Consider the following 24208-nt stretch of genomic DNA (forward strand, 5'->3'; position numbering starts at 1 on the left):
ATAATAATAATAATGTTTAAATTAAAGTATAATTAAATTAAATATAAATTAAAATATGGAAATTTATTAATATTGCATGAATACTTAAAAAGATTGTATAGGTATAAATATAACAGCATATATTTATTATCTAATTTGCGTGTACTTAAGATCTCCAAATTTGTAAAAAAAAACAAGGAAATTAATGTCAAATAGATGAAGAATTGAATATTTATTGAATAATAAAAAAGGATGTTCCTGATTAATATTTATTGCATATTTTCATAAGTGGTAGTGTGCATAAATCTCCTTTGGTACTGTTCTTCAAAGCAGTATGATGCCAATATAACAATCCTTGTCTTCCAAGTTCATAGGAAATAAATTGCCATTGATTATAGTACATGCAATGCTAAAAAGTACATTTTCATATTTTTTTTTTAGTATTTTGCAAATCTAAATACGTCCTTGAATCAAAATACACACAGAAATGAATCAAAAGGTACTTTTATCAGCTGCTGTTTCGTTTAATTTGTTTTTAAGTCCACTTTGTGCATAAATAGTGTAATCGGGACTGAACCTAAAGTTTAAAGTTGGATCCGAACCACCATGTACTTCCACAGAGTGTCAAACCCGGTACCCCTTGATTACAAGACGACGTTACCACTACACCATCAGGGAAGCTGTTCGTTGTGATGCACCAGAAACGCTTAAAGACATGACTGTCAAAAGTGCAACAACCTTGATTTGATGCATTCGAGTTGTATGCTTACTAAGAATGTTATCACAGCTCAATGTAATTTATCACATCCCCAATTATTCACACTTTGTAATGCTTTGAATGTTGTTGCGTCCTTTTAGTTCGTACGTTGTACACTTACATTGTATTTGTTTCCTATTTTTCCAGCTGTTGTCAACAGAGAGAGAGAACGTTGTCTTCTCCCCTTTCGGAGTGACGACCAACTTGGCCATGCTGCTGGAGGGGTCGAGGGGCAACACCGAAGGCGAAATACTCAAACTGCTCAACCTCACTTCGCACAGGCTGGAAGTGCTGCGATACGGATTCAAATACTACTTCGAAAAGTTTGAGGTGAGTAGCTATATCTTTTCTAAACATTTATTTACTAGCTGAATATACAGGGTGTCACCCAGGTCCCGATGAGGACATCCCCATTCACAATACACAATTTCAGTTATAACTTTTAGCCCAAGTTTTGTTAGGTAGTAAGACTATTTTTCAAATTTTTTCCACGTTTCGTTTCGGATATGTTTTATCATCAAATTTTATTTTAAAACATAAACTAAACGTTACGTTTCAACCATCTAGCAATGTCTTCTTCAGACTCTGTACCAAATACAAAATGTTCCAGATAAACAACTTTCTAATAATCTTGTGTCTGGAGGGGAGTAATTTTTGTATATATATATACTGGGTGAGTCTGTTAAAAGATATAACGGTCAAATATTGAGTAACAGGTAATTAATCTAATTGCCCGTTATTAAGAATTAATTACAATTGGTAATATTAAAATCCGTCGCGAATAAAGTTGTCTAGCGACTGTCTTAGCCAACACTAACTTGCTCAACCACCGTTTTTCGCCCGAATTCGGATTTACATGCATTCTTATGGGAATAGCAGGAAAAGAGCAACTTCTAAACCAATGGACCGAATTGGAGGAGATTTTAACCAGCGGAAGACCACATCATGAAAGTACTGATTCCAAGATTTGAGCCTAATCAGAACAGAACTATGGGAGTTATGAATTATTAAATATCCATCGCTGGATTCAATGGGAGACGGTATCCTGGTGAGTTGGCCCTCTCTGTCCGTGACTGACACAATAGCCGAGGATTTAGCCTAATCTCTGCACGAGAGGCTGCTACCAGAGGTTAAGGACCGGAGTGAGCGTTGACCAGGATAGGAGGACAACGGTCAAAGCACCAGAAACAATAAATGAATACCTAAACACAGAGGCTAGAGCGTCACCTCGTTCAAATCTTGAATAAAAGGGATGATTTGGAATAGCGAAAAACAGTTTTGCCTAGAATCGCCACCGGAGTGTGAGCTACGTGCGACCTAGCTCAGAGTCGCGATCAGACCCGTGGTCTGGATTTGTTTTTTGACTCGCGTGAGTATTTAGAGCCATGGAGTAGAGCAGAGTAGACCCGGGGGGGGGGTCGTTTCCCCCTCGCCGTCAACTCATTCGTGCACATACGTGTGGTATGTGAGAGTAACGCCAGACACGTCCACCTGTGTTAATCGTCCGAAACAACGTCCTAAGTTAGCAGAAGTTAATAACATTTAATATCCATGTGTGTCCATGGGAACCGCGAGAAGTGAACGAGTGAAGCCAGGATCCGATGATGCCAGACGGAACTGCCGGGAGATCCATTTTCGCCAAACAGGATAACAGCGAAGTACGACGCTGGAGTGCGGACATCTTCCAAAACTGTAGGACCACTTTCACCCTACCCAGGTCAGAGGGAATGCAGCGAAGGTAAGATCCAACCATGTGCGTGTGTGAGAGAGATGACGCCAATCTACCGCGAATCTGCGTAAATCAAATCATTGCATAACTTAAATTAGTGCTATGGCATACCTAGACATCGTTATTCCGGCGGACAATCAAGGTTAGAGATCAGAGTTTATGTTTACAGCTAAACAATAGTTCATTGAAATATATTTGTACCTTCTGAAAAGCTAAAAGGGTTCGCACAAAGAACAATTACTCACTTTATACTTAAAACCCTAAACGATAAATTGTAAAAGGCAATGTAGCCAAGAAATAGCATGAGTATAGTCAAAGTATTAATTAATCTAACCTTTGTAATTGTCATATTGTCGCAATATGCCATGGAATGAGTGTATGAATGAGAGATCGAGTGAAAGAGGGCAAGATGTACTGTGTATTTATCTGTGCTTTAATATATGTGTATATTCAGAACCACCGTAGTATTATGTAACGTCATTTCAGGTACTTAAAATCAAATCCTCCTAGGTTTATTCTCGGTAACTCCGACTGTAGGCACTTATCCTGACCGTATTATAATTCATGTAATGTTTAATTCGCGTGACAGGTGTCATGGGGAGCGATTCTGCGTTGTTGCGTTGCTCAGTTCTGTTGAGTTACGTAACAAAGAGGCCCCGTGGAAAATGTGCTCCTTGCATGTAGGCAACCCTGGTACACCGAAGAGAAGAGCGGGGTAGAGAACAGTCCAGGATATCGGTGCCAAGCAGTTTAGAAAACTTGACATAAACGTAAATGAATGAAACATCTCTTATGTAAATACAGTACAGCGTGACAACAACCTACCTAGAAGAAGTGCTGGAAGTGTCCTCCGTTGACATCGAGGCATGTGTGCAGACGATACCACATGTTCTGAAAAGCACGGGGAGGACATCCTGCGGGCTGTTCTGGATAGCTGTGAAAATATTGTTCTGGAGTTCTTCGAGTGTGTGAGGGTTGTTGTTATACACCTGTCCCTTTAGAGCTCCCCACAAGAAGAAATTACAGGGTGATAAATCTGTAGAACGAGGTGGCCAAGGTTGGTTCGTGCCACGGCTGATGACGCGAACTGACGGCGGGAACTGACTCAATGCGCGTGATCGTTGGACATGCTATATGCGCCGTGGCTCCATCCTGCTGAAAGTAAGCGATTCTTCGCTCATCCTCAGTCAGTTGTTCAGCAAACACGTTGAATAATTTGCTGATGTAACGAGCCGAGTTCACAGTCTCATGGAAGAACACGGGGATGATGCGGCGTGACAACACGGCATACCAGACACCGAGTTTCTGGCTTGCAGTGGAACCTCCATGAAAACGTGTGGATTGTCACCTGACCGGTGTTCTGGGAGTTTATGTAGCCTGACAGATGGAACCATGCTTCATCGGAAATTAACAACTAACCGTTCTGCAGCAATATTGGACAGTAACCACTCACAAAACTGCACGCGAGCTGCCTTGTCCACATCCCGCACCTGATGCATCTCGGTAACTTTGAATGCGTGCAAGTTCAAGTCCTGTTTCAGGATCCGCATAGCGGTTGACTGGGACACCTGCAACTGTTGTGCCAAACGCCGAGATGATTTTCGTGGACTGCATATCATTAGCTGCGCTGCGTCGCCCACCTTTGCCTCAGTGCGGACAGTCTTTGGACTCACTTTTGGCCTATTCAGCACGGATCTGGTTTCCCGCCAAACCGAGGCGTGCATACGTCTAGACAACAATGATATGCCGACCCACCGAACCACACTTACAACTTTCCCCGCCGCTCAACTGCACTCAACTGACCTGCAGGCTGTCTGCCTCAAGGTCACTACTGGACACTTTCTTTTCAATTTCCCTCTATTTCATGTTGTCGAAACTGCTTGTCACCGATATCCTGAACTGTTCTCTACCCCGCTCTTCTCTTCAGTGTACCAGGGTTGCCTACATGCAAGGAGCACATTTTCCACGGGGCCTCTTTTAACAGACTCACCCAGTATATATATATATACAGGGTGACTGGTAATTAGATGTCTCTACTTTAACCCCTTTCAGGGAATACAATTTTCAATAAATTTGACCATATGATACCCTGTCCGAAAATTAGTAGTTTTCGAGATAATCGAGTTTCAATTGTTTTTTAAAAAATGACAATTTTCCACATAAAAAGATGAATTGAGAAACAAACTGCTCATTCTATGGAACTTATTTCAGCGTTTTCTGATAGCTAACAAATAATTGGTTCATTGAAAAAAAAAGTTTTTCCCAAATAACAATCACATGTAAGTAACGGGTGGGTCTAAACTTACAAGTGATGATAAAAAAATGCACTCTTAGTTTACTTGGCAACGTATTAATAACAAAAATGGTATAACACGAAGAGTACAAATTACGTAAATTACTTCCTTGTGACATCTGCTATCCAACAAGGTACAAATGTTGCTAACATTCACATTTGAGTACAAGAAATAATACTTCATTCATCTTCATGTTGTTCTCTGAGAGAAAGTTGTTCTTCATGGATGTTCCCAAGGTAAAATATTCCGGAGGTAAAATAGTCCCCCGTTCGGATCTCCGGGTGGGGACTACTTTGGGAGGTCCCTGGACTAAGGATAAGATCTACGTTAGGAATAAGAAAAATATTAAATTAGGCACCTGGAATGTTCTGAGCCTTTACCGGCCTGGGGCATTTCAGTGTACAGTTAATGAGATAGTCAAGTATAAATTAGATGTAGTAGCTGTCCAGGAAGTTAGGTGGCCAGGAGAAGGGAATTGTAAAACTAAAAATTATACTTTTTTCTATGGTGGTACTGAAAATCATAATTTTGGAACAGGCTTTTTCATAAATAATAGAATTATCTCGGCTCTTAAAACAATAGAATTTATTAATGATAGGATATCATATGCAGTTTTACAGGGTAGGTGGTGTAAAATTATTTTAATAAACATACATGCACCAACGGAAGATAAAGATGATAATACTAAAGATGATTTTTATACAGAGTTAGAACAGGTCTTTCATAAATTTTCTCAGTATGATATGAAAATTCTGTTAGGTGACTGTAATGCACAGATTGGCAAAGAAGAGACATTTAAACCCACGATTGGTAAAGAAAGTCTTCATGAATTAAGTAATGATAATGGTATAAGATTGATTACTTTTGCAACCTCAAAGAATTTAATTGTGAAAAGTACCACTTTTAAACATAAAGATATCCATAAATATACCTGGTCTTCTCCAGATGGTAAAACTCATAATCAGATAGATCATATTCTCATTGATAAGAGAAGGCATACTAGTATAATTGACGTTCGTACACATAGAGGTGCTGACTGTGCCAGTGACCATTATTTAGTAATTGCTAAATTAAGAGAAAGACTCTCAGTGATAAATCATAAGCAACAAAATCTAAAAGTTATAAAATTTGATACAGGAAAGTTTACTGATGAAAGAATTAAGAAAGATTACCAAATTAAACTGTCAAATAGATTTGATGTTTTGCAGGATTTAAATGATGATGAAAATATAAATGAAACAGACGTAAATAAGAATTGGGAGCACATACGTAATGCAATAGAATCAGCAGCTAAAGAAAGTATAGGATACCATAAACCGAGAAAAAGTAAGCCATGGTTTGATAATGAATGTCATAATCTAATAGAAATAAGAAATCAGGCTAGACTTAGGTGGTTAAATAACTCTGATGATACAAATCTAAACAATTATAATAGAATAAAGCGAGAAGTTAACCGCACGTTTAGAATTAAAAAAAGAGATTACTTGAAAAGCAAAATTAACGAAATTGAAACAAACAGCAAAAATAAAAATATCAGAGATTTATATAAAGGTGTAAATGAGTTTAGAAAGGGGTGGCAACCTAAAGTAAACTTGATAAAAGATAAAGACGGTGATTTTCTAGCTGACCCAAGCGATATTCTAAATAGATGGAAGAACTACTTTAATGACCTTTTAAATGTCCATGTAGGAGATAAATCAGAAGTGAATGAAGTACACACAGCAGAACCTTTAGTCCCAGAACCTAACTTGACTGAAGTTAAAGATGCTATTAAAAGGCTAAAGAATAACAAAGCACCTGGCATTGATTTAATACCAGCTGAGTTAATTAAATATGGTGGAAATTCATTAATTTGTCAAATTCATAAATTAATTTGTTTAATATGGAATAAAGAAGAAATCCCTCAACAGTGGAAAGAATCCATAATTGTTCCTGTGTTTAAAAAAGGTGATAAAATGATCTGCAATAATTACCGTGGAATTTCTCTACTCTCAACAACATATAAAATATTATCTAACATTCTTTTAACAAGACTAACCCCATATGCTAATGAAATTATAGGTGATTATCAATGTGGATTTAAACGCAACAGATCAACTACAGATCAAATTTTTCACATCAGACAGACACTTGAAAAAAAGTGGGAATATAATCAAAATGTCCATCAGCTATTCATTGATTTCAAAAAAGCATATGATTCTGTCAAAAGAGATAAATTATATAATATATTAGTAGAGTTTGGAATACCTAAGAAGCTTGTTAGTATGATAAAAATATGCACCAGTGAAACAGAAAGTAAAATTCGTGTGGGTAATAATATGTCTGACAAATTTACAATTCATGATGGGTTAAACAAGGAGATGCATTATCTCCATTGCTCTTTATTTTTGCCTTAGAATATGCTGTTAGGAAGGTAAAAGAAACTAAAGAAGGACTAAAATTAAATGGTGTGACTCAGTTGTTAGCATATGCAGATGATGTAGACTTACTCGGGGATGATGTGAATACAATTAAGAATAATGCTAAAATATTTTTCAAAACTGCTAAAGAGATAGGTTTGGAAGTTAACAAAGAGAAAACTAAATATATGCTTACAGGCCGAAACCAAGTGTTAGGTAATAATCAAAATCTAATTATTGATAACAACTCGTTTGAAACAGTTTCCAAATTCAAATACTTAGGAGTAATATTAACAAATGAAAATTATATTAAAGAGGAAATAAAAAGTAGGCTTAATTCAGGAAATGCATGTTACTTCTCTCTTCATAAACTTTTGTCTTCTCGTTTAATATCTAAGAATCTAAAAGTTAAAATATACAAAACCGTAATTTTGCCTGTAGTATTATATGGGTGTGAAACTTGGTCCCTTACATTGAAAGAGGAACATAAATTGAGAGTATTTGAAAATAGGATCCTTAGGAAAATATTTGGACCTAAAAGGGATGAGGAGACAGGTGAGTGGAGAAGGTTACATAATTTAGAACTACATAATTTGTATTCATGTCCAGACATTATTAGAATAATTAAATCAAGAAGACTTAGGTGGGCAGGCCATGTGGCACGAATGGGAGAGGAAAGAGGAGTTTTCAGGATTCTTGTTGGGAAACCTGATGGTAAGAGACCAGTAGGAAGGCCAAGACGAAGATGGAGGGACAACGTCGAGATGGACCTAAGGGAAATCGGTAGGGATGGAAAAGAGTATATAGATCTTGCTCAAGATAGGGACAGATGGAAGGCCTGTGTTGCTGCAGCCATGAACCTTCGGGTTTAAGAAGGCTAGAGAGTTAGTTAGTTAGTTAGTCATCTTCATGTGAATGGAATCAATGAACAATACAATTCAAGAACATTACATGTCTTGCTCAAAGTGGGCACCTCTGTTACGAATGCAGGCACACAGGTTTTTATGGACATTTGTTCTCTTAACTCGTGATGTGATGGTGTCCTTGATGTGTTGACCAACTGTTAAGATCATCTCCCTGAGCTCTTCTTGTGAGTTTACCGGTGTCTTGCCATGTGGTTCCAAATGTAAAGGTCGCAAGGCTTCAAATCGGGGGATCGAGCCGGCCAGAGAATCGGACCGCTTCGGCCAATCCATTTCTTTGGGTAATTTTCATCCAGCCACAGTCGCACGCCCAGGCAGAAGAATGGATGGGCGTCATCAACAATCATTTGATCGAGCCATTTTTCCTGCCCCAAATCTTAAATGGCATCACTTATGAACATTTTTTGAGGATCGGGATGGCAATGTTGTTGGAGGATGTGCCTCTAGCTACAAGACGCGACATGATTTATCATCATGATGACTGCCCAGCTCGATCCCCTATCGATTTGACGCCTTGCGACTTTTACATTTGGAGCCACATGACAAGACACCGGTAAACTCGCAAGAAGAGCTCAGGGAGAGGATCTTAACAGTTGGTCAACACATCAAGGACACCATCACATCACGAGTTAAGAGAACAAATGTCCGTAAAAACCTGCGTGCCTGCATTCGTAACGGAGGTGCCCACTTTGAGCAAGACATGCAATGTTCTTTAATTGTATTGTTCATTGATTCCATTCACATGAAGATGAATGAAGTATTATTTCTTGTACACAAATGTGAATGTTAGCAACATTTGTACCTTGTTGGATAGCAGATGTCACAAGGAAGTAATTTACGTAATTTGTATGCTTCGTGTTATACCATTTTTGTTATTAATACGTTGCCAAGTAAACTAAGAGTGCATTTTTTATCATCACTTGTAAGTTTAGACCCACCCGTTACTTACATGTGATTGTTATTTGGGAAAAACTTTTTTTTCAATGAACCACTTATTTGTTAGCTATCAGAAAACGCTGAAATAAGTTCCATACAATGAGCAGTTTTTTTTCTCAATTCATCTTTTTATGTGGAAAATTGTCATTTTTTAAAAAAACAATTGAAACTCGATTATCTCGAAAACTACTAATTTTCGGACGGGGTATCATATGGTCAAATTTATTGCAAATTGTCTCTACTTTAACCCCTTTCAGGGAATACATCTAATTACCAGTCACCCTGTATATATATATATATATATATATATATATATATCTTCCTGTTTTGTACCTTATTTGTATTTGGTACAGAGTCTGAAGAAGACCTTGCTAGAAAGTTGAAAAGTAACGTTTAGTTTATGTTTTAAAATAAAATGAATTCTGCCTTGGTCAGCATATTGAGTTTTTGGTTATCATTGGAACAAGGCTTAATGGTGTTATGTTTTATATCATTTCGTGGCCCTTTTCAAAGCAATTCCTGAAAAACACATACGATAGAGGAAAAAAATAATGAAAGAAGACAATTTTCCTCCAAGAAATACTTGTGTATCCCACTAAACAATATATAAGAATAATATTTGAGTTACCTTTGCTGCTTATTGAGAGATCAAGGTAAAAAAAAATTAAAGAATATTTTGTAGCGTGATTGTGTTCATAACTGGACTTCAAGTCAAGCCTAATCAACTCAATGAATAAAAAAAGTTTACTTCGGATGTTTTTCAGTCGCAGTCCCTGAACGAGGAAGCGGCTGGCACCTTCAACCACGTCGGTCTCTCGGCGTCCCAGAGGCTGCTTCACGACTACAGAGACATCTTGCGGAACTATTACAGAGCTAATGTCACGGAGAACGCCAAGTTCTCAAACATCACAGGTGAGTGATTCGAAATTCAATCTAATTAAGGTTTCGCACTTCTGACGGTCCTCACCGACGGCGTAGTGGTAACATTGTTGCTTTGTAATCAAGGGGTCCCGGGTTAGATACCCGGTGGAGACATATTGCACAGTTGTTCAGATACCACTTTAAATTATAGGTTCAGTCCCGATTAGCCTATCTGTACATAAAATGAACTTGAAACAACTCAAGAACATATTATTTAATTATTAAAATTTAGTGCAAATATTTTCATTTACATTGTCCCCGAAAAATATATTCTAGGATTTTTGTTTATTTAATTGATACAGATGATTTATATAACATAGGTTAACCACGGGAAGAAGCGTTCTTTGCCTGCTTTAAGCTGAGTACACACTGGGATGGAAGTGAGGCGAAAATATTTGGCTCGAGAAATCTCTGGACTTCTGGCGGCGAAAAAGTTTGCTTCACTTTATAAGTTGATAAGATATAACCAATTCCCTCTCACTTGTTGCTGAATGTTCAGTAATTACTTTTCCAGAAAAAAGTTCCTTTCGAAGAATATATTATAATATGCAGATTGTTATACATTTAATTATACATTTAATAATGTATCTGTTTATTTATGATAAAATGATAAGTTCTAACTTAATTCATAATACAGTACACACACTGAATGGTCATATTCAGTGTCTGCAAAACGTGCGTGTGTATATGTATATATATGTATGTGTATGTGTATATGTATGTGTATATGTTATATATATATATATATACAAATGTATTCATGTATATAAATCACACTGTTACATATAGTATAAATAGTGGAAGTCGAAAATAAAGCTAAATTGAAATATTTCTGTAAAAAAATGAAACCTTCCATTGTGTTCCACATTCTTCTTGAGCAAGCTGACTTTCATATCTTCAGATCTGTTTTTAATCTTACCAATTTTCTATCTTTCACATTGAAAGATGATGAAAGTATTTACTGAGTGCTTTAGATTTTCGAGAAGGAGAGGTTTCTGTTTTATTAATTTAATACTCTTTTAACGTGTTCTGTTCTATATATATATATATATATATATATATATATATATATATATATATATATATATATATATATATATATCTACACTACACAACATGTACCTTTCATTTCAGACATGTACCCTCCCCTCCGTTTCAAATTGTTTACATATGGTATAGAATTTAGATGAGGGATTTCCCTCGCATATTTAGAAGGGCGCAAATAGCAACAACAAGGGCTGCTGCGCCCATAAATTTCAATTAATTAATTAATTCAATAATGGTTTTTACTATAGTAAACTTTGGTAACATGGAACCCAATTTGTTTTTGAGCTATTTTGTCAGAACAAATTCCTAATTTGATTGTACAATATCCCATTTACAGACCAATGTGTGCAAAAATTATCGACAAAAGTACGAGTAAGTCATTACACAAAAGATGGTGGTAATATAAATCCCTCTACTTTGTAAAGTAGGGTCCCATAGGATTTTTTTTAAAAAATTAGCCTACAGCAAAAGGTAAAATTCTAGGTTGACCACAAATTTTAGCAGAATTACAAAAAAAAAAAAAAAAAAAGTTATACAGCAACTACAAGACAAAACAAAGTAGACGAAAAAGCGTTATTAGCATACTTTTCAATACAATGTTCTTGGCCTATAATTGTTTATTCTGTATACATTTATTGTGCAAATATTTTACAGACTTCTTTCAACTAAATAATGAGAAGAAAAAAAAAGCATACAATGGCTGATTCTCTTAATAGAAAATAATAAATCGAAGTGAAATGAATTTTGAATATTTAAATCTATCTGGAAAAGTGACACACGTGCACGCCTGTCAGCACCTTGCCTCAAATTGGTAAGCCATTCTACGTACATACAACCATGGGGATTTGCATTTCCAGTCGTTGCAATGTCATTTACGGAACTTCAAATTGTTTTATGTGCTTTTTGAAGTTTTATCTTCTTCTCTCTGACTACAGTGACTGCCTCTTTCAATTCAGTTGTCTGTTACATTTTTCCATCTGCATGCAAAATTAGTGCTTAGATTTCGTATTCATTTCATGGATAAATTGAACTCCTACCGTCGTTACGCCATTACAAGGAAACAATTCATCTACCTAACTTCTATACTTCTAAAAACTTCGCAGGCCTTCGCCCGGACGACCAGGTGCTGGAAGTGAGGAGCGACACTGGAGTGCTGAGCCACTGGAAGGACTACGAGGCGCTGGTGGTGTTCGTGTTCCTCCAGCACAAGGACAGGGCCCCCTTCTACGTGTCCCGCGAGGAAGTCGTGGTGGTGCCCATGGTCCCGCAGATCGGCGTCTTCCGCCACGGAAGGATCAACGAGCTCAACGCCACGGCCATTGAGCTGCCGCTCACGGTAAGAGCTCATCTTCATGTTCGAGTCAAAATTAACTTCGTTTCGTAAAAGTGTTTGATGCTTGAATCTTCGCATCGTTAGAAGACTAATTTATGTAAAATTAGTTGAAGCTAGTTTTATTTATCCATGTAGATTTGATCCAGAATGTTGGTTATTTTTAAGTCTCCTTTCTATTTATTGGATTAATTGCGAGGAGGAGGATGTACTGAAGAAAAAGTGTTGGGACAAACACAAGGATGTATCCATGCCTGATCAAGCTTTGAACTGAGTTCTCTGTCTTTGTACAGAGTTCGGTACAAGTTTTATCGAATGTATGTAAGTTAGACTAGTGTTAACTGATTACAACTATTTTTAACGAATGCCTATTTTTAAACCTAACTTTTTCAATGAAAACTGGCACTGTCCGATGCCATTTAGAAAGTTAAATTTTATATCAGGTAATTGCATCGATTGTAGCTTCAGCTAACATAACTATAGTTGAAACTTGTTTGCACTACTGACGCTCAAGATAAACCATTTAAATATCTTCTGTTATTTAATCCATCAATGATTCTAGCATTTTTAATTTTTTTTTCATACAACATAGTAATTCATATCTCCTGAACCTACTCTAACCTGCAGGCAGTGGCGGCGATTAGGGAGGGCCGAGGTGGGGAATTGCCCCACTTTTCGCCACTTTTGCCCCTGCACTATGCTAAATCTTATCCCCAAAGGGAGATATATATTGTCTTTGCCCTCCCCCTAGTTTTGGAACCCAGTCGCCGCCACTGCCTGCAGACATTTTGTAAAAGTAGTTCCAACGAGTTACAGACAGTTGTAACGAAATACAAATTTTAAAGGTAACAATCATGTCAATGTAAAATATGCACGTTTTGTAGTTGTAGTTTGTAGTTGTAAACAGCACAAGAAAAGCAAATTATAAAAGATATTTCATTGGTTACTACATTTCTTTTGGCTAATGCTATTTCAATCCCGGTTGTTATCTTTCAAAATAATGTTAGTCTTCAACGGAGCTACCAATCCTGGTTTCGCCTAACTTTTCGTTCCCTGCTTCACCAGGTGAAGAATTTTATCAGTTGGGTGTAAAGGAGGAACTCAAATGCAAACACTAAAAGTATACGATGCACACTTTGAGGGATGTCTCTTCTGCAAATTTTCCCCTAAGAAGGTTAATACTTATTCAGTTGGTTGCCAGGATTTAAGGTTAAAACTTTTTGTATTTTAGCTATTCTTCATAAGCTGTGGTAACACACATTATGACTAATTTACATATCATATATATGCATTCAGGATGCTGTAGGTAATGGTATTTAATTATTGGTTCGAATCCTGGTCAGGCATGGGTGTTCTTTGTAAGTGTTCTTTCATCAATTTCATCATACCATCATCCATTCTCATCTTCGCAATTAACCAAAAGTGTCACAAAGGCGAAGTAAATTAAACCAAATAATCAATCAAGGAATGGAATTTAAGATAAGTATTGTGTATTCTCTTCACTGCACACCTAAAATATTAATTATTTCGAAATACTAACACACAAACGCACACAATTATATTAGGAAGTAATCCACTACATTGATGTAGTGCACACCCAGGACTGCATTTTGCAGACTAACAAGGCTCTGGCGTCTGGACTCAAGTCAGTCAGTATAACTCTCTGTGGGACTTGCGTGTTGTTCATGTGTCCTTTCATCAATTTCATCTTGTCACCGATCATTCTCATCTTCACTATCAGCCAAAAGTGCCAAAAAAGCAAAGTAATCAAATGAAAAACAGTCAAAATCTATTTTCTCAGTTCTGAAATCGCTCTTGCAGGAGAAATCTTCGAGTGTGTTGTTCCTGGTGCCGGACGAGGTGGATGGCTTGGCGTACGCCGTGCAACGATTGGACTCTGTCTCCCTGTCACAGAAGATCAACTCCCTCTCCAAAAGCGAGATCCAAGTCTCACTGCCCCAGTTCGCAGTTGCGAATGCTTTGGACCTCACATCACCCTTGCAGCAGGTGAGTGCTTCTGTAGTACAATATGCTTTACGTGGATATCTTTCATGTACGAGTATATTGTGTCCCATCGGCACAATTTTCTGGCCTTTGAGACCGAAGTCTGCTACTTAGCTCCTCAATTGTCTTCACGGTGGTGAGTCAAGAACGAAATTTTGGATCTTCCACCCTGTATCAGTGCCTTAACTAAAACGTTGGGGGCCATGGTGCGTGTTATGATCTTGCCCTCTTCCCACGCCCCATCAAAGCCATGCCATTATCCCAGCAAAAGTACTTTTTACGCTGCGAGGAAGTCATTACAATTATGCACTATAATATATTAGTTATAATAGTGGGTTAAAAATATTTATTGTGTCTTTATTTTTATGATTAATAAGTAGAATCCATTAATAAAAAGTGGTTCTTATAATGATATTAAGTCCTTGTTTACATTAAGAAAGCAGACTGAAACACGAAAATACTACATTGCATGCCTGATGTATATTGAAAAAAGTATGTTCAAGAAATAAGTAAAAGTAACAAAAGTGAATTCATCACAAAATATTTATTTGCAGAAACTAAAACTTTCACTTGCGTGCTTTGGCACCAGCAAACTGCTTCACAGTGTGTTCACAGGAACAAGGGGATAGTTATTATATGACAGAAATATCTTATTTTTAAATGATTTTGTTAAAAGCCAGCACATCCGCGATTCTATCTTGGGCCTCCTACGGCGTATGTATGCTTAGTAAAAGCATAGATAAACGTATTATGTACAATAAGTTTTTCTGTGGTAAAAGCTTATTTTACACAATAGGTGATAAGTGCTACTATTTTCTCCAATTTCATCTTTATTTAACTGTAGTAGAAAAATAGGAACAAATGTTAATTCTTAGTTAACATAAAAGAACACTGGATGGGTGACCCAGGGCTCATGTGTGTCGTTTCGTTTCAGCTGGGCATGAAGGCAGCGTTTGATGCTTCCGAGGCAGACTTCTCGGGTGCCAGCGAGGAGAAGAGCGTGCTCCTGAGATCCGTCATCCAAGAGGCGTACTTCGCCACTTCCTTCGTGTCTGTCAACTCTGTGGGCGGGGTCTCCGCCAACTTTGGTAAGTGACTAGTCGACCTTTCATCTAGAGCAGTCAATACAAAGTTACTTTTAATGACTTGTTTTGAAATGTAACTTAGTTTCAGGTACTGTTACTTTAAACATTGACTGTAAGTTACTTCTACAGTTATTTCATTTTATATAAGCCATAACTTGTGGAACATATTGCATGCAAGAACTGCAAGCGGATTATCCTTATTTTACTGATGAAAGTGTAGTATTCACATACATTTTCCTTGAATTATAGGAAAAGTGGTAACATGGAACTCCACTTTGTGTTATGAGCTATTTTGTCTGTCTATAAGCTCAATTATTAAGTTTCTGCTATGTCGAGCTTCCTTGTTCTGTTGGCTATCCATTCGTAATTTGATGTACAATATACCTTTTACAGGGTAATCTTTGCAAAAAATTAGCGAGAATAGTACAGGTAAGTCTTTATACAAATGTTCTGGTAATATGGACCTCTTTTTTAAAATTAAAAAATAATGATAATTTTAGAAAAGTATTTTCTATTTTATGTAACGGTAAAATATGTTAACATAATGTTTAAAGCATACAATAGCTGCTTCTTTGAATAGAAAATAATGAACCAAAGCGAAATCCATTTTGATCTTTTAACGATGTTTAACCAAACTAGACAAACCTTCCGGTACAAAAGAATTAAAATAATCATTACCATGTGTGCATGTAAGTGATACTATAATAGATAAGCCAAGAGCTCCCTCACATACACAAAATGAAAGAAATAATAAACAAAAATAGGATTCTAGCACTATTTAATATACAACAAACATCATCAATTGAATGATATCAAGCAACTCCACCATCTGAACATACATATTCAGAACTTCCAATAAGGGGAATCTGATTTCTTCCTTATTTATCTTCTGGTAGTTTAATTAGTAATTCATTTATCATTGGTGGGGGATATATTAAATCTATTGATTGGGGATGGGGTGAATTGTACGTGGGCAAGCAGTGTATGGATATATAAGGAGTGGTTCCCTAAATCTACTTATGCATCCCTGTCAACACCTCGCCTCTAATTGGTAAACCATTCTACGCACTCTTCGCAACATGTTAATTGACCGCCCCAAAATAATTCAAAGTCCTGAATTCGTAAACTTACCAACATTGCACTTCAGTGCCAACTGAGAGTAGCCAACTTTGAGTCGGTCTCTCAACTAGATGAAAAGCGCTGTGATGAAAGGTTTCCAATAACGCACATTCCATTAACTTATAAACTATAAATCGCTAATATAATACATACTCAAACAACCAAACAGAAATAGTAAATAGTAGTTAGAATAAGAATAAGAATCTTGCAGAATTGTAACAATTCTGCGTGCTCGACTTGAAATCACGTAGGTTTGAGACACTGAACAGGTGTTTTCTCCACCTGGAAGAAATCGCCATCAAGTTTGAGTAGAAAGAGGCAAATTTCTGAAAAGTTTATGCGACATTTTATTTACAATACCCTGCACAATATGGAACAGTTCTCAAAAAATTATTTTTTTAACGACTTGTGATAAAACGTGCTGGAACACAGGAAGGTCGATTTTATCATAAACGTCAACGTGCTTTTAAGGGGATGTTGTCAGTAAGTTAATATAGAGCAGTTGGTTAGACGCTGGTATCCTTATTTTGCAATACGCTTCAAAAGGTCGCTGGTTCATATCCCACCCTCTCCTTTTTTCCCCTGAACAGAGACAGTTGATATTTCAACACTAGAAATATCCGATGCACACTTTGAGGGATGTCTCTTCTGCACATTTTTGCCTAAGAAGGTTAATACTTTTTCAGTTGGTTGCCAGGATTTAAGGTTAAAACTTTTTGTATTTTAGCTATTCTTCATAAGCTGTGGTAACACACATTATGACTAATTTACATATCATATACGTATATGCATTCAGGATGCTGTAGGTAATGGTATTTAATCCTGGGTTCGAATCTTGGTTCCTTCATCAATTTCATCATACCATCACCCATTCTTATCTTCGCGATTAACCAAAAGTGTCACAAAGGTGAAGTAATTTAAACCAAATAATCAAACAAGGAATGGAATTTAAGATAAGTGTTGTGTATTCTCTTGATTGCACACCTAAAATATTAATTATTTCGAAATACTAACACACAAACACACACAATTATATTAGGAACTAATCCACTACATTGATGTAGTGCATTTTTGTAACGAACGAGAGATTTTAATGTGTTCAATTCGCTAAGATTGGTTATGTTACACTGCTCCACAAAACTTAAGGAACACCAAGGGAAGAGAGGGAAACAAACACAAAAACAGGGTTTACCCTGCGTACCATTTTACAATGTTGCTGGTCATTTTCGTAGCATGTTGCATCTGTGCCTTATTGGTGTTCATAAACCCTGATCAACATCATCCCAAACATGCTCGATAGGATTGAGGTCCGGTGAGCATTCAGGCTACTCAATACGGATGATGTCTTCTGTTTCCAGGAATTACGACACAATACGTGCGCGGTGCGGGCGAGCATGGTCATCCATAAATAGGAACTCCGGACCAAATGTTCCCCGGAAATAGGGAACTTATGAACGCAAAATGCTGTTTTTCCCAATTTTGGATTCGGCTGAAGCCTCATCAACCCCTCTCTGCGTATGCGGGAGTGGCGTGACAAAGCTTAAATAAACTTGGGACGATGATGTGCAAAAGAGATGTTTTATTGTAAGGTTATTGTCAAGATTTACAATATTCTCTAGTACTCTACTTGTTCTGATAATCTCTTGGTGTTCCTTAAGTTTTGTGGAGCAGTGTATGTCCCTTTCTTTAGTAATAACTGTTCTTATTCCCCTCACTTCCATCTTCCGATGCATCTAAAACTAATAATAAATTCCCAATTAACGTAAGTAAATGGCTAGTACTACCGAGGCCGATGCGTTAAAAATCGACTAATAACTATTTATATATTGCGTGACATCTAAAAAATGCAAAACTTGAGAATGATCATTAATTCGCCACTGGTTTGTATCCAAAACATTTGTCTAATTTCAACTGTGTTATTTCAACAGAAAATATTATATCTAACGGTCTTTCCACGAAATTCGCAATATTCAAAACAACCACCATCAGACTTTCCTATACGTTACTTGATTCTGCCACATTCCATGTGGTGAGTGATTGCGTAATATAATTGAAATTGTTTCCGGAAATGCTAAACGCTTCATCATTACTTCCACCTCGTGAAATACACAGAGAGATCATCCAAGCAGGGTATATATATTTTACGTCCGATGCCATACTCCTACTGAAAATAAAATTCTAAATAAAATCCTGAGGAATCGAAGTTACGACCACGTTTTCCAGGAACAAGCACGTTATCAGTCATCACTTCAATCCCAGAAGATGAAAGAGCTCTCGAAACCTCGGAAAACTATTCGGGAATAACCTGGTTGATATCCCGGTAAATCCTCTTCATCAAAGTTCGAATGAGTTTAGGCAAAATTTGAGCTAAAATACACTGCACATTACCGGCATTTCTGTAGAAACTAGTGTTGCCCACGGGACGAGACGGGACAGGCTATTAAAAATTCGAGACGAGACGAGATTGACCATGTGTCATAAGACAAACGAATATTTTCGAGACGAGACAGCTATTCCACGAGACTCCACGAGACGAGACAGGCCAAAATCTCGTCTCGTGGGCAACACTAGTAGAAACCAACTTACCCACAATCTGTGGCAAAGAAATATTTTGATCACTGGCAGATGTTGTTGCTTCAACTGCGTTAAGAGGAGGAAATGTTTTTGTTTTTTTTTAAATCTAAAATGAAAGATCAGAAGTTCAAATCCCAGCCGCTCATTTTTTTCTGTAGAAGTGGACACAGAAGTACGATATTTACCGAATACAAGAATTTTGTAATAATTTAACCTTGATTATAACAGATCACTCTGCGAAAAACAAATCGCATGATTACAACTATAGAGTTTCAAGAGTACTCCTTGACTAAGAAATTAATAAAAAAAAATAAAAAAAATACACCCATATAAGAAATATTTCGGAACCTTGCATATATTATTGTCTTATAGGCTTTAATATAAATATCCAGTCTCCAGATGAAGTGAGGATGGAACCCTTACCACAAACACAAGTGGAACTGTAAATGGGTGCCTTTACAGAAATGCGCCACAAAGCTACAGCATAGTGAACTCCACAGCTAATACGATATCTTACTTTTTGTTTGCTATTCATGCATACACCTATTCCATCTGTAAAACGGTTTTCTTTTAAAGTTTTAAATCGAAAGAGGTTCGTTCACCTATTTTTAACCGTAAAGATCGTAAAGCATTATCATTCATTAGTTATTTTCTTGCTTTGTTGGGGATTTTTCCTGTAACGAAGGCACTGATTTGCAGCTAAATTCGAGCCTACCTTACCTGCTTCTCCAACCGACTTTAATACGTGACAAGTATTGAGTCAGAGAAAATCAAACTGAGCTAAAGGAACATTCCTCGAAGTATATATATTATATATAATAACCCATGGCGCAAAAGCCCTGGAAGGGCCTCAGCCTATCTCCCAACTGCCAGTCTCCCTCCCACAATCCTACCTAGAGGTGTGGAGTTCTTCAACCGGTAATGAGTTGACGTGGGTTCAGCACGTCAAACCCTCAGCCGTTATAGGAGATTTTTATGACTACTCACTCGTAACTTCCCATTTTTTTTTCACGTTGGTGTGTTGCCGCCCGTCCTATGCACAGGCCAAATACCAAGAGACTGAACCCAGGCGGACTCGAACCCATGTGTGAAGTTAAAACAATGGAAAATCTTACAATTGCATATTAACGAACTACAAACTATGAAAAACCTTTTTTGGTTGTGACAAGGGGCATTGATCTTCACGTTATTTTGGAAATATGAACCTGACTTTTCTGTGTTATAACTAGGGCTCGGAAGTTGAGGAAAAAATCCATTTTTTTCCCCTAGTGTCCGAAGACGAGGCCCAACATAATATATGTTCATTTTGGGTCATTGTAAGCCAGAAAAAGGTGGGTTTTATTTGTCCATTTTGCCTTTTTCGGCGTTTTTTGGCTTATTGGTCCTTTTTTAGCCGTTTTTTAGGTCTTAACGGCATTTTTTGCAACTTCACCTTCTTTCGACTACGTTTTTAGTGCCCATTCTCAATTGGAATCATCATCAGTTCATCACCTCTTAAACATCCTTTCTATAGTAAGGAAATATAAAAAATATATATATATATATTTGAACAATCCCTGAAACGAGAGAAAAACATTTTTGGACGACTCAAGCAGGTAAGGTACAGGGTCCTTTAACCGTAACTTGTTTGGAAGATCGCGCTGTAAGTGGCAACTTTATCTTGTTTTGAAGCTTTCAGCACGGTGTATACGACCAGACAGCACGCGCCTGCAAAGTTCTCAAGTCAGGTAAGGAGGTGCCGCACATATTCATTAAATATGTAATTAAAACTGAAGTTATTGATTAATTTGGATCACATTTATACGTCCTTTTTTCTGTTTTTAGGTCCTTTTTTGACATTTTTAGATCTTTTTATAGGTCTTTTTTTGGCAATTTATAGGTCTTCAACTTCCGACCCCTAGTTATAACATTGAGATATACAATTGCTTAGCAATGAAAATTTACGTAAGCCGCTACCTTCCGTTCCCCCACCTACAGTTTTCCACTTTACACTACACCTGTACAGAAATGCCTCTGTCGAACGGAGTACTTAAAATAACGTTGTCGACGTGGTGTAGGGGGATCGTGTTTGTTTGCGGATTCAAAGGTCGTTGGTTCAAACTTCTTGCTTCTTTGCGGAGACCTTTTCAGAAAGTAGACTGCCTTGGACGAGAATACTTATCTACATTTCTGAGCAATTTCCGAAGTCTACGTGAACCTTTACCCTCTTAATTGTCATTATTGTTGGCATTTCAGGTATGTGCCAACAGAAGATGTTGTCTGAGCACAAATATATTTTAGTGGTGATCTATCCTGATTAGAAGGGAAAAAATTAAGACCCCTTTCGTTTCGAAATTTTATCCTTTGTTCATATCACTGTACTATAATGAACAAACTCTATTTCAGAAAACATTAGCCACAATTACAGGTTTTGTAGTTGTGTGCTTGTGCGTATGTGTGCGTGTGTGTCTGTGTTTTACACACACACACACATGCACTTCTTACTTTGCCTTTAATTTTGCGCCATCATTCTCACTTCACCGAGTACATTACGGTGTTACGATAACGCAAATGCTTCCTTTAAGCATGTATGTGGCAGCAAGGCAATGTCAGTTCTCATTGAGGCTCGTACCAACGTATAGCCTCAACGGTGCATGCTACGTTGAAAATTCAAGCACATTATATTTAAAACCTCATGTTTCCAACAACTTTCCCCTCTTTCCATTTTTTGCCATCTGCACTAATAACGCAGTTTGTCCTTTGATGTGAGACTTTTGAAACACCCTGTACATATACAGATTATAAAAAATTGAACTATTATTATTTCGTAGGCTTAGTATGACACTACTTTTGATGCCACCGTTGAGTTCTGGAACCTCCAAAACATAAGGTTTGATCTCAAACATGATCACATAGCTGAAAGGGTTATTTTTATACTTTTCGCGGCCATATTGGCCGCCATATCTAATAATATTTGATAAAGTGGGTCTTTTTAATTTCTTATTATCATAATACAGTTGTAAACAGCAAATTACGTGAAAATAAGATGTCATGAATGATAAATAACTGCAATGAACAGGAATAGAATCTTGGCCATGACCGCCATTTTGAAGACGTCATTACAGACAAACGAGGGCTTAAAAAGTTGGGGTCTGGGTCGTTTTAGGTTCGGGAATTAATGTAGTATCCGCCCCCCAAAGGGCGCGTTCTCCGCCGGAAGTGAAATATTCTTCCATTTTTTCTTGCTTTCCAACCACACTAGTATTGTATTGTACGTATTACTGGTTTAGGGTATCTTAATTTCATGGAATGTGAAAGAATAAGAAAAATTCACAAGAGTATTTCCATTTAGAAAGAAGAAATGTTGCAAAGTTGGCTACTCTTAGTTGTCTTTGAAGCGCTATGCTGCTACATTCACGAATTCCGGACATTGAAATTTTTCAGGGCGGTCAAGTAAGATCTTGCGAAGAGTACATCCATGGGAATATTTATACTTCTTGCGCCAGTCGTCGGTCGCAATATCATTTCCGTAATGTCAAACCATTTCTTTAGCCCCATCCTCTTCTCTCTGACTGCAATGACTGTCTCTGTCATCTTGACCTTTTCCCAGTTTTTCCGTTTTTTTTCTGTTTTTTTTTTGTTTCTTTTTATGGTGGTGCTGGACCCACATTTGTCCGCAGCATACGTAAAAAAATCAGTGTAAGCAAATATTTCCACCATGGCGATCCATAATACAAACATTGCCATCTTGAAAAACATTGCAACTTACCATAAAATGAACAACACTAAATATACGTAAACACGTGAAGGTGTTACAAAATAAAAATAACAAGTAGTTAAAATGTCTGGTTCTAAACGACCCCTGAAAATTATCAAAAGCTGCAGACAAACTGAGTTTTACATACCTTTCCTAAGATTTGAAAAATCGACCAAAAACAAAGGTGTTTCCCGAACATCCACCATTACACACATTAAGTCTTATTGGTTTAAATACGAAAATAAACATGTATTTTTTACAGCGCACCAGTGATCCCGCGTTCGAATCGCGGTCTGAGCGTGGATGTTCTTTGTGAGTGTCCCTTCATCAATTCCATCATATCACCACTCATCCTCATCTTCGCGATTAGCCAAAAGTGGTAAAAAAACAAAGTAAGATAAACCAAATCAATCAATCAAATTATAAACAGGTATTTTATTCATAGGAAATGTACGAGGGTAAGTCAATAATCATTCTGTTTTTTCACGCTAGAAAAACTCGACCTTCTGAAATTCATTTGTCATGTCATATGGTGATGAAGTAATGGACAAATGAACAGTAAGACGATGGATGATGTAGGAAGTTCGAGAGAGGTGAGGGGGGGATTTCACTTTTCATGTAAACTAATTCATATAATTCAGCGCTGGAGTGTTAATTATACATATTTTTTTCAGTTCGAAGGGTTCGTAGGGACGCCGAAACCATCACAATAAACCACCCTTTCATGTTCTTCGTCCTGCAACGAGATTCGAGCCTGGTCCTTATGTCTGGAAAGGTGGAGAGACCAACTCAAGTACCCTGACATACACCCAGAGTTCCACTTTAGAGTATATTTATGCCTGTTACCTGTACATTGCTGCTCTTGTATGATATTTTGTAATAAATTGATTTATAAATACAACTAGAAACGACTTAAGCTCTATTATTTTTTACCTATTCCATTACACAGTTACCAGAAAAAACTTATTTGTGGATTCTTGTTTGTTTGTTAAAAGGGGCAAATTTATGGTGCAGTGTACGTACATATAAAATTAAGCTTTTACGGACGGCCGTCGTGGCACTGGGGGAAATGGTTTGCAAGGGGCCATGACTATATATACGAGTAATGTGCTAAACTGATCATCTGACTCAACATGGCTTGAAAGTTATAATACAAATTATATATGAGGCGATCTCACAAAGTTGTTGGCCTTGGTTTACCACATAATACGACTCTGCCTTGTATTGTCTTTTACTGTATGGTCTTTTTTATTTACTTGCTCTAATATTTTAACAGTCGTATACCAATGCTCTGCTGTACCTGGTGAACACCAAAAGGACGAAAGAGGTCAGAGACTTGCCCTAAGCGATTTTTACATTTTTAGTGAAGACATTG

At 37.2% G+C, this 24208-nt stretch overlaps 1 protein-coding gene across 1 annotated transcript in view; it reads left to right on the forward strand.

Annotated features, from left to right (window-relative positions):
* The window catches only part of LOC145985841 (leukocyte elastase inhibitor-like), a 41485-nt gene extending 17750 nt beyond the window's left edge, over positions 1-23735 (forward strand). The window contains exons 3-8 of the mRNA XM_083119938.1: positions 884-1066; positions 9782-9929; positions 12089-12321; positions 14137-14322; positions 15254-15407; positions 23508-23735. Coding sequence (XP_082976064.1) covers positions 884-1066; positions 9782-9929; positions 12089-12321; positions 14137-14322; positions 15254-15407; positions 23508-23635 — 1032 coding nt within the window. The 3' untranslated portion in view covers positions 23636-23735. The remainder of the gene's footprint in view (positions 1-883; positions 1067-9781; positions 9930-12088; positions 12322-14136; positions 14323-15253; positions 15408-23507) is intronic.
* The last annotated feature ends 473 nt before the right edge of the window (positions 23736-24208 follow it).

Source organism: Lepisma saccharinum, chromosome 3 (genome assembly GCF_977018435.1).
Source record: "Lepisma saccharinum chromosome 3, izLepSacc3.1, whole genome shotgun sequence".
Classification (NCBI taxonomy): Eukaryota; Metazoa; Arthropoda; class Insecta; order Zygentoma; family Lepismatidae; genus Lepisma; species Lepisma saccharinum.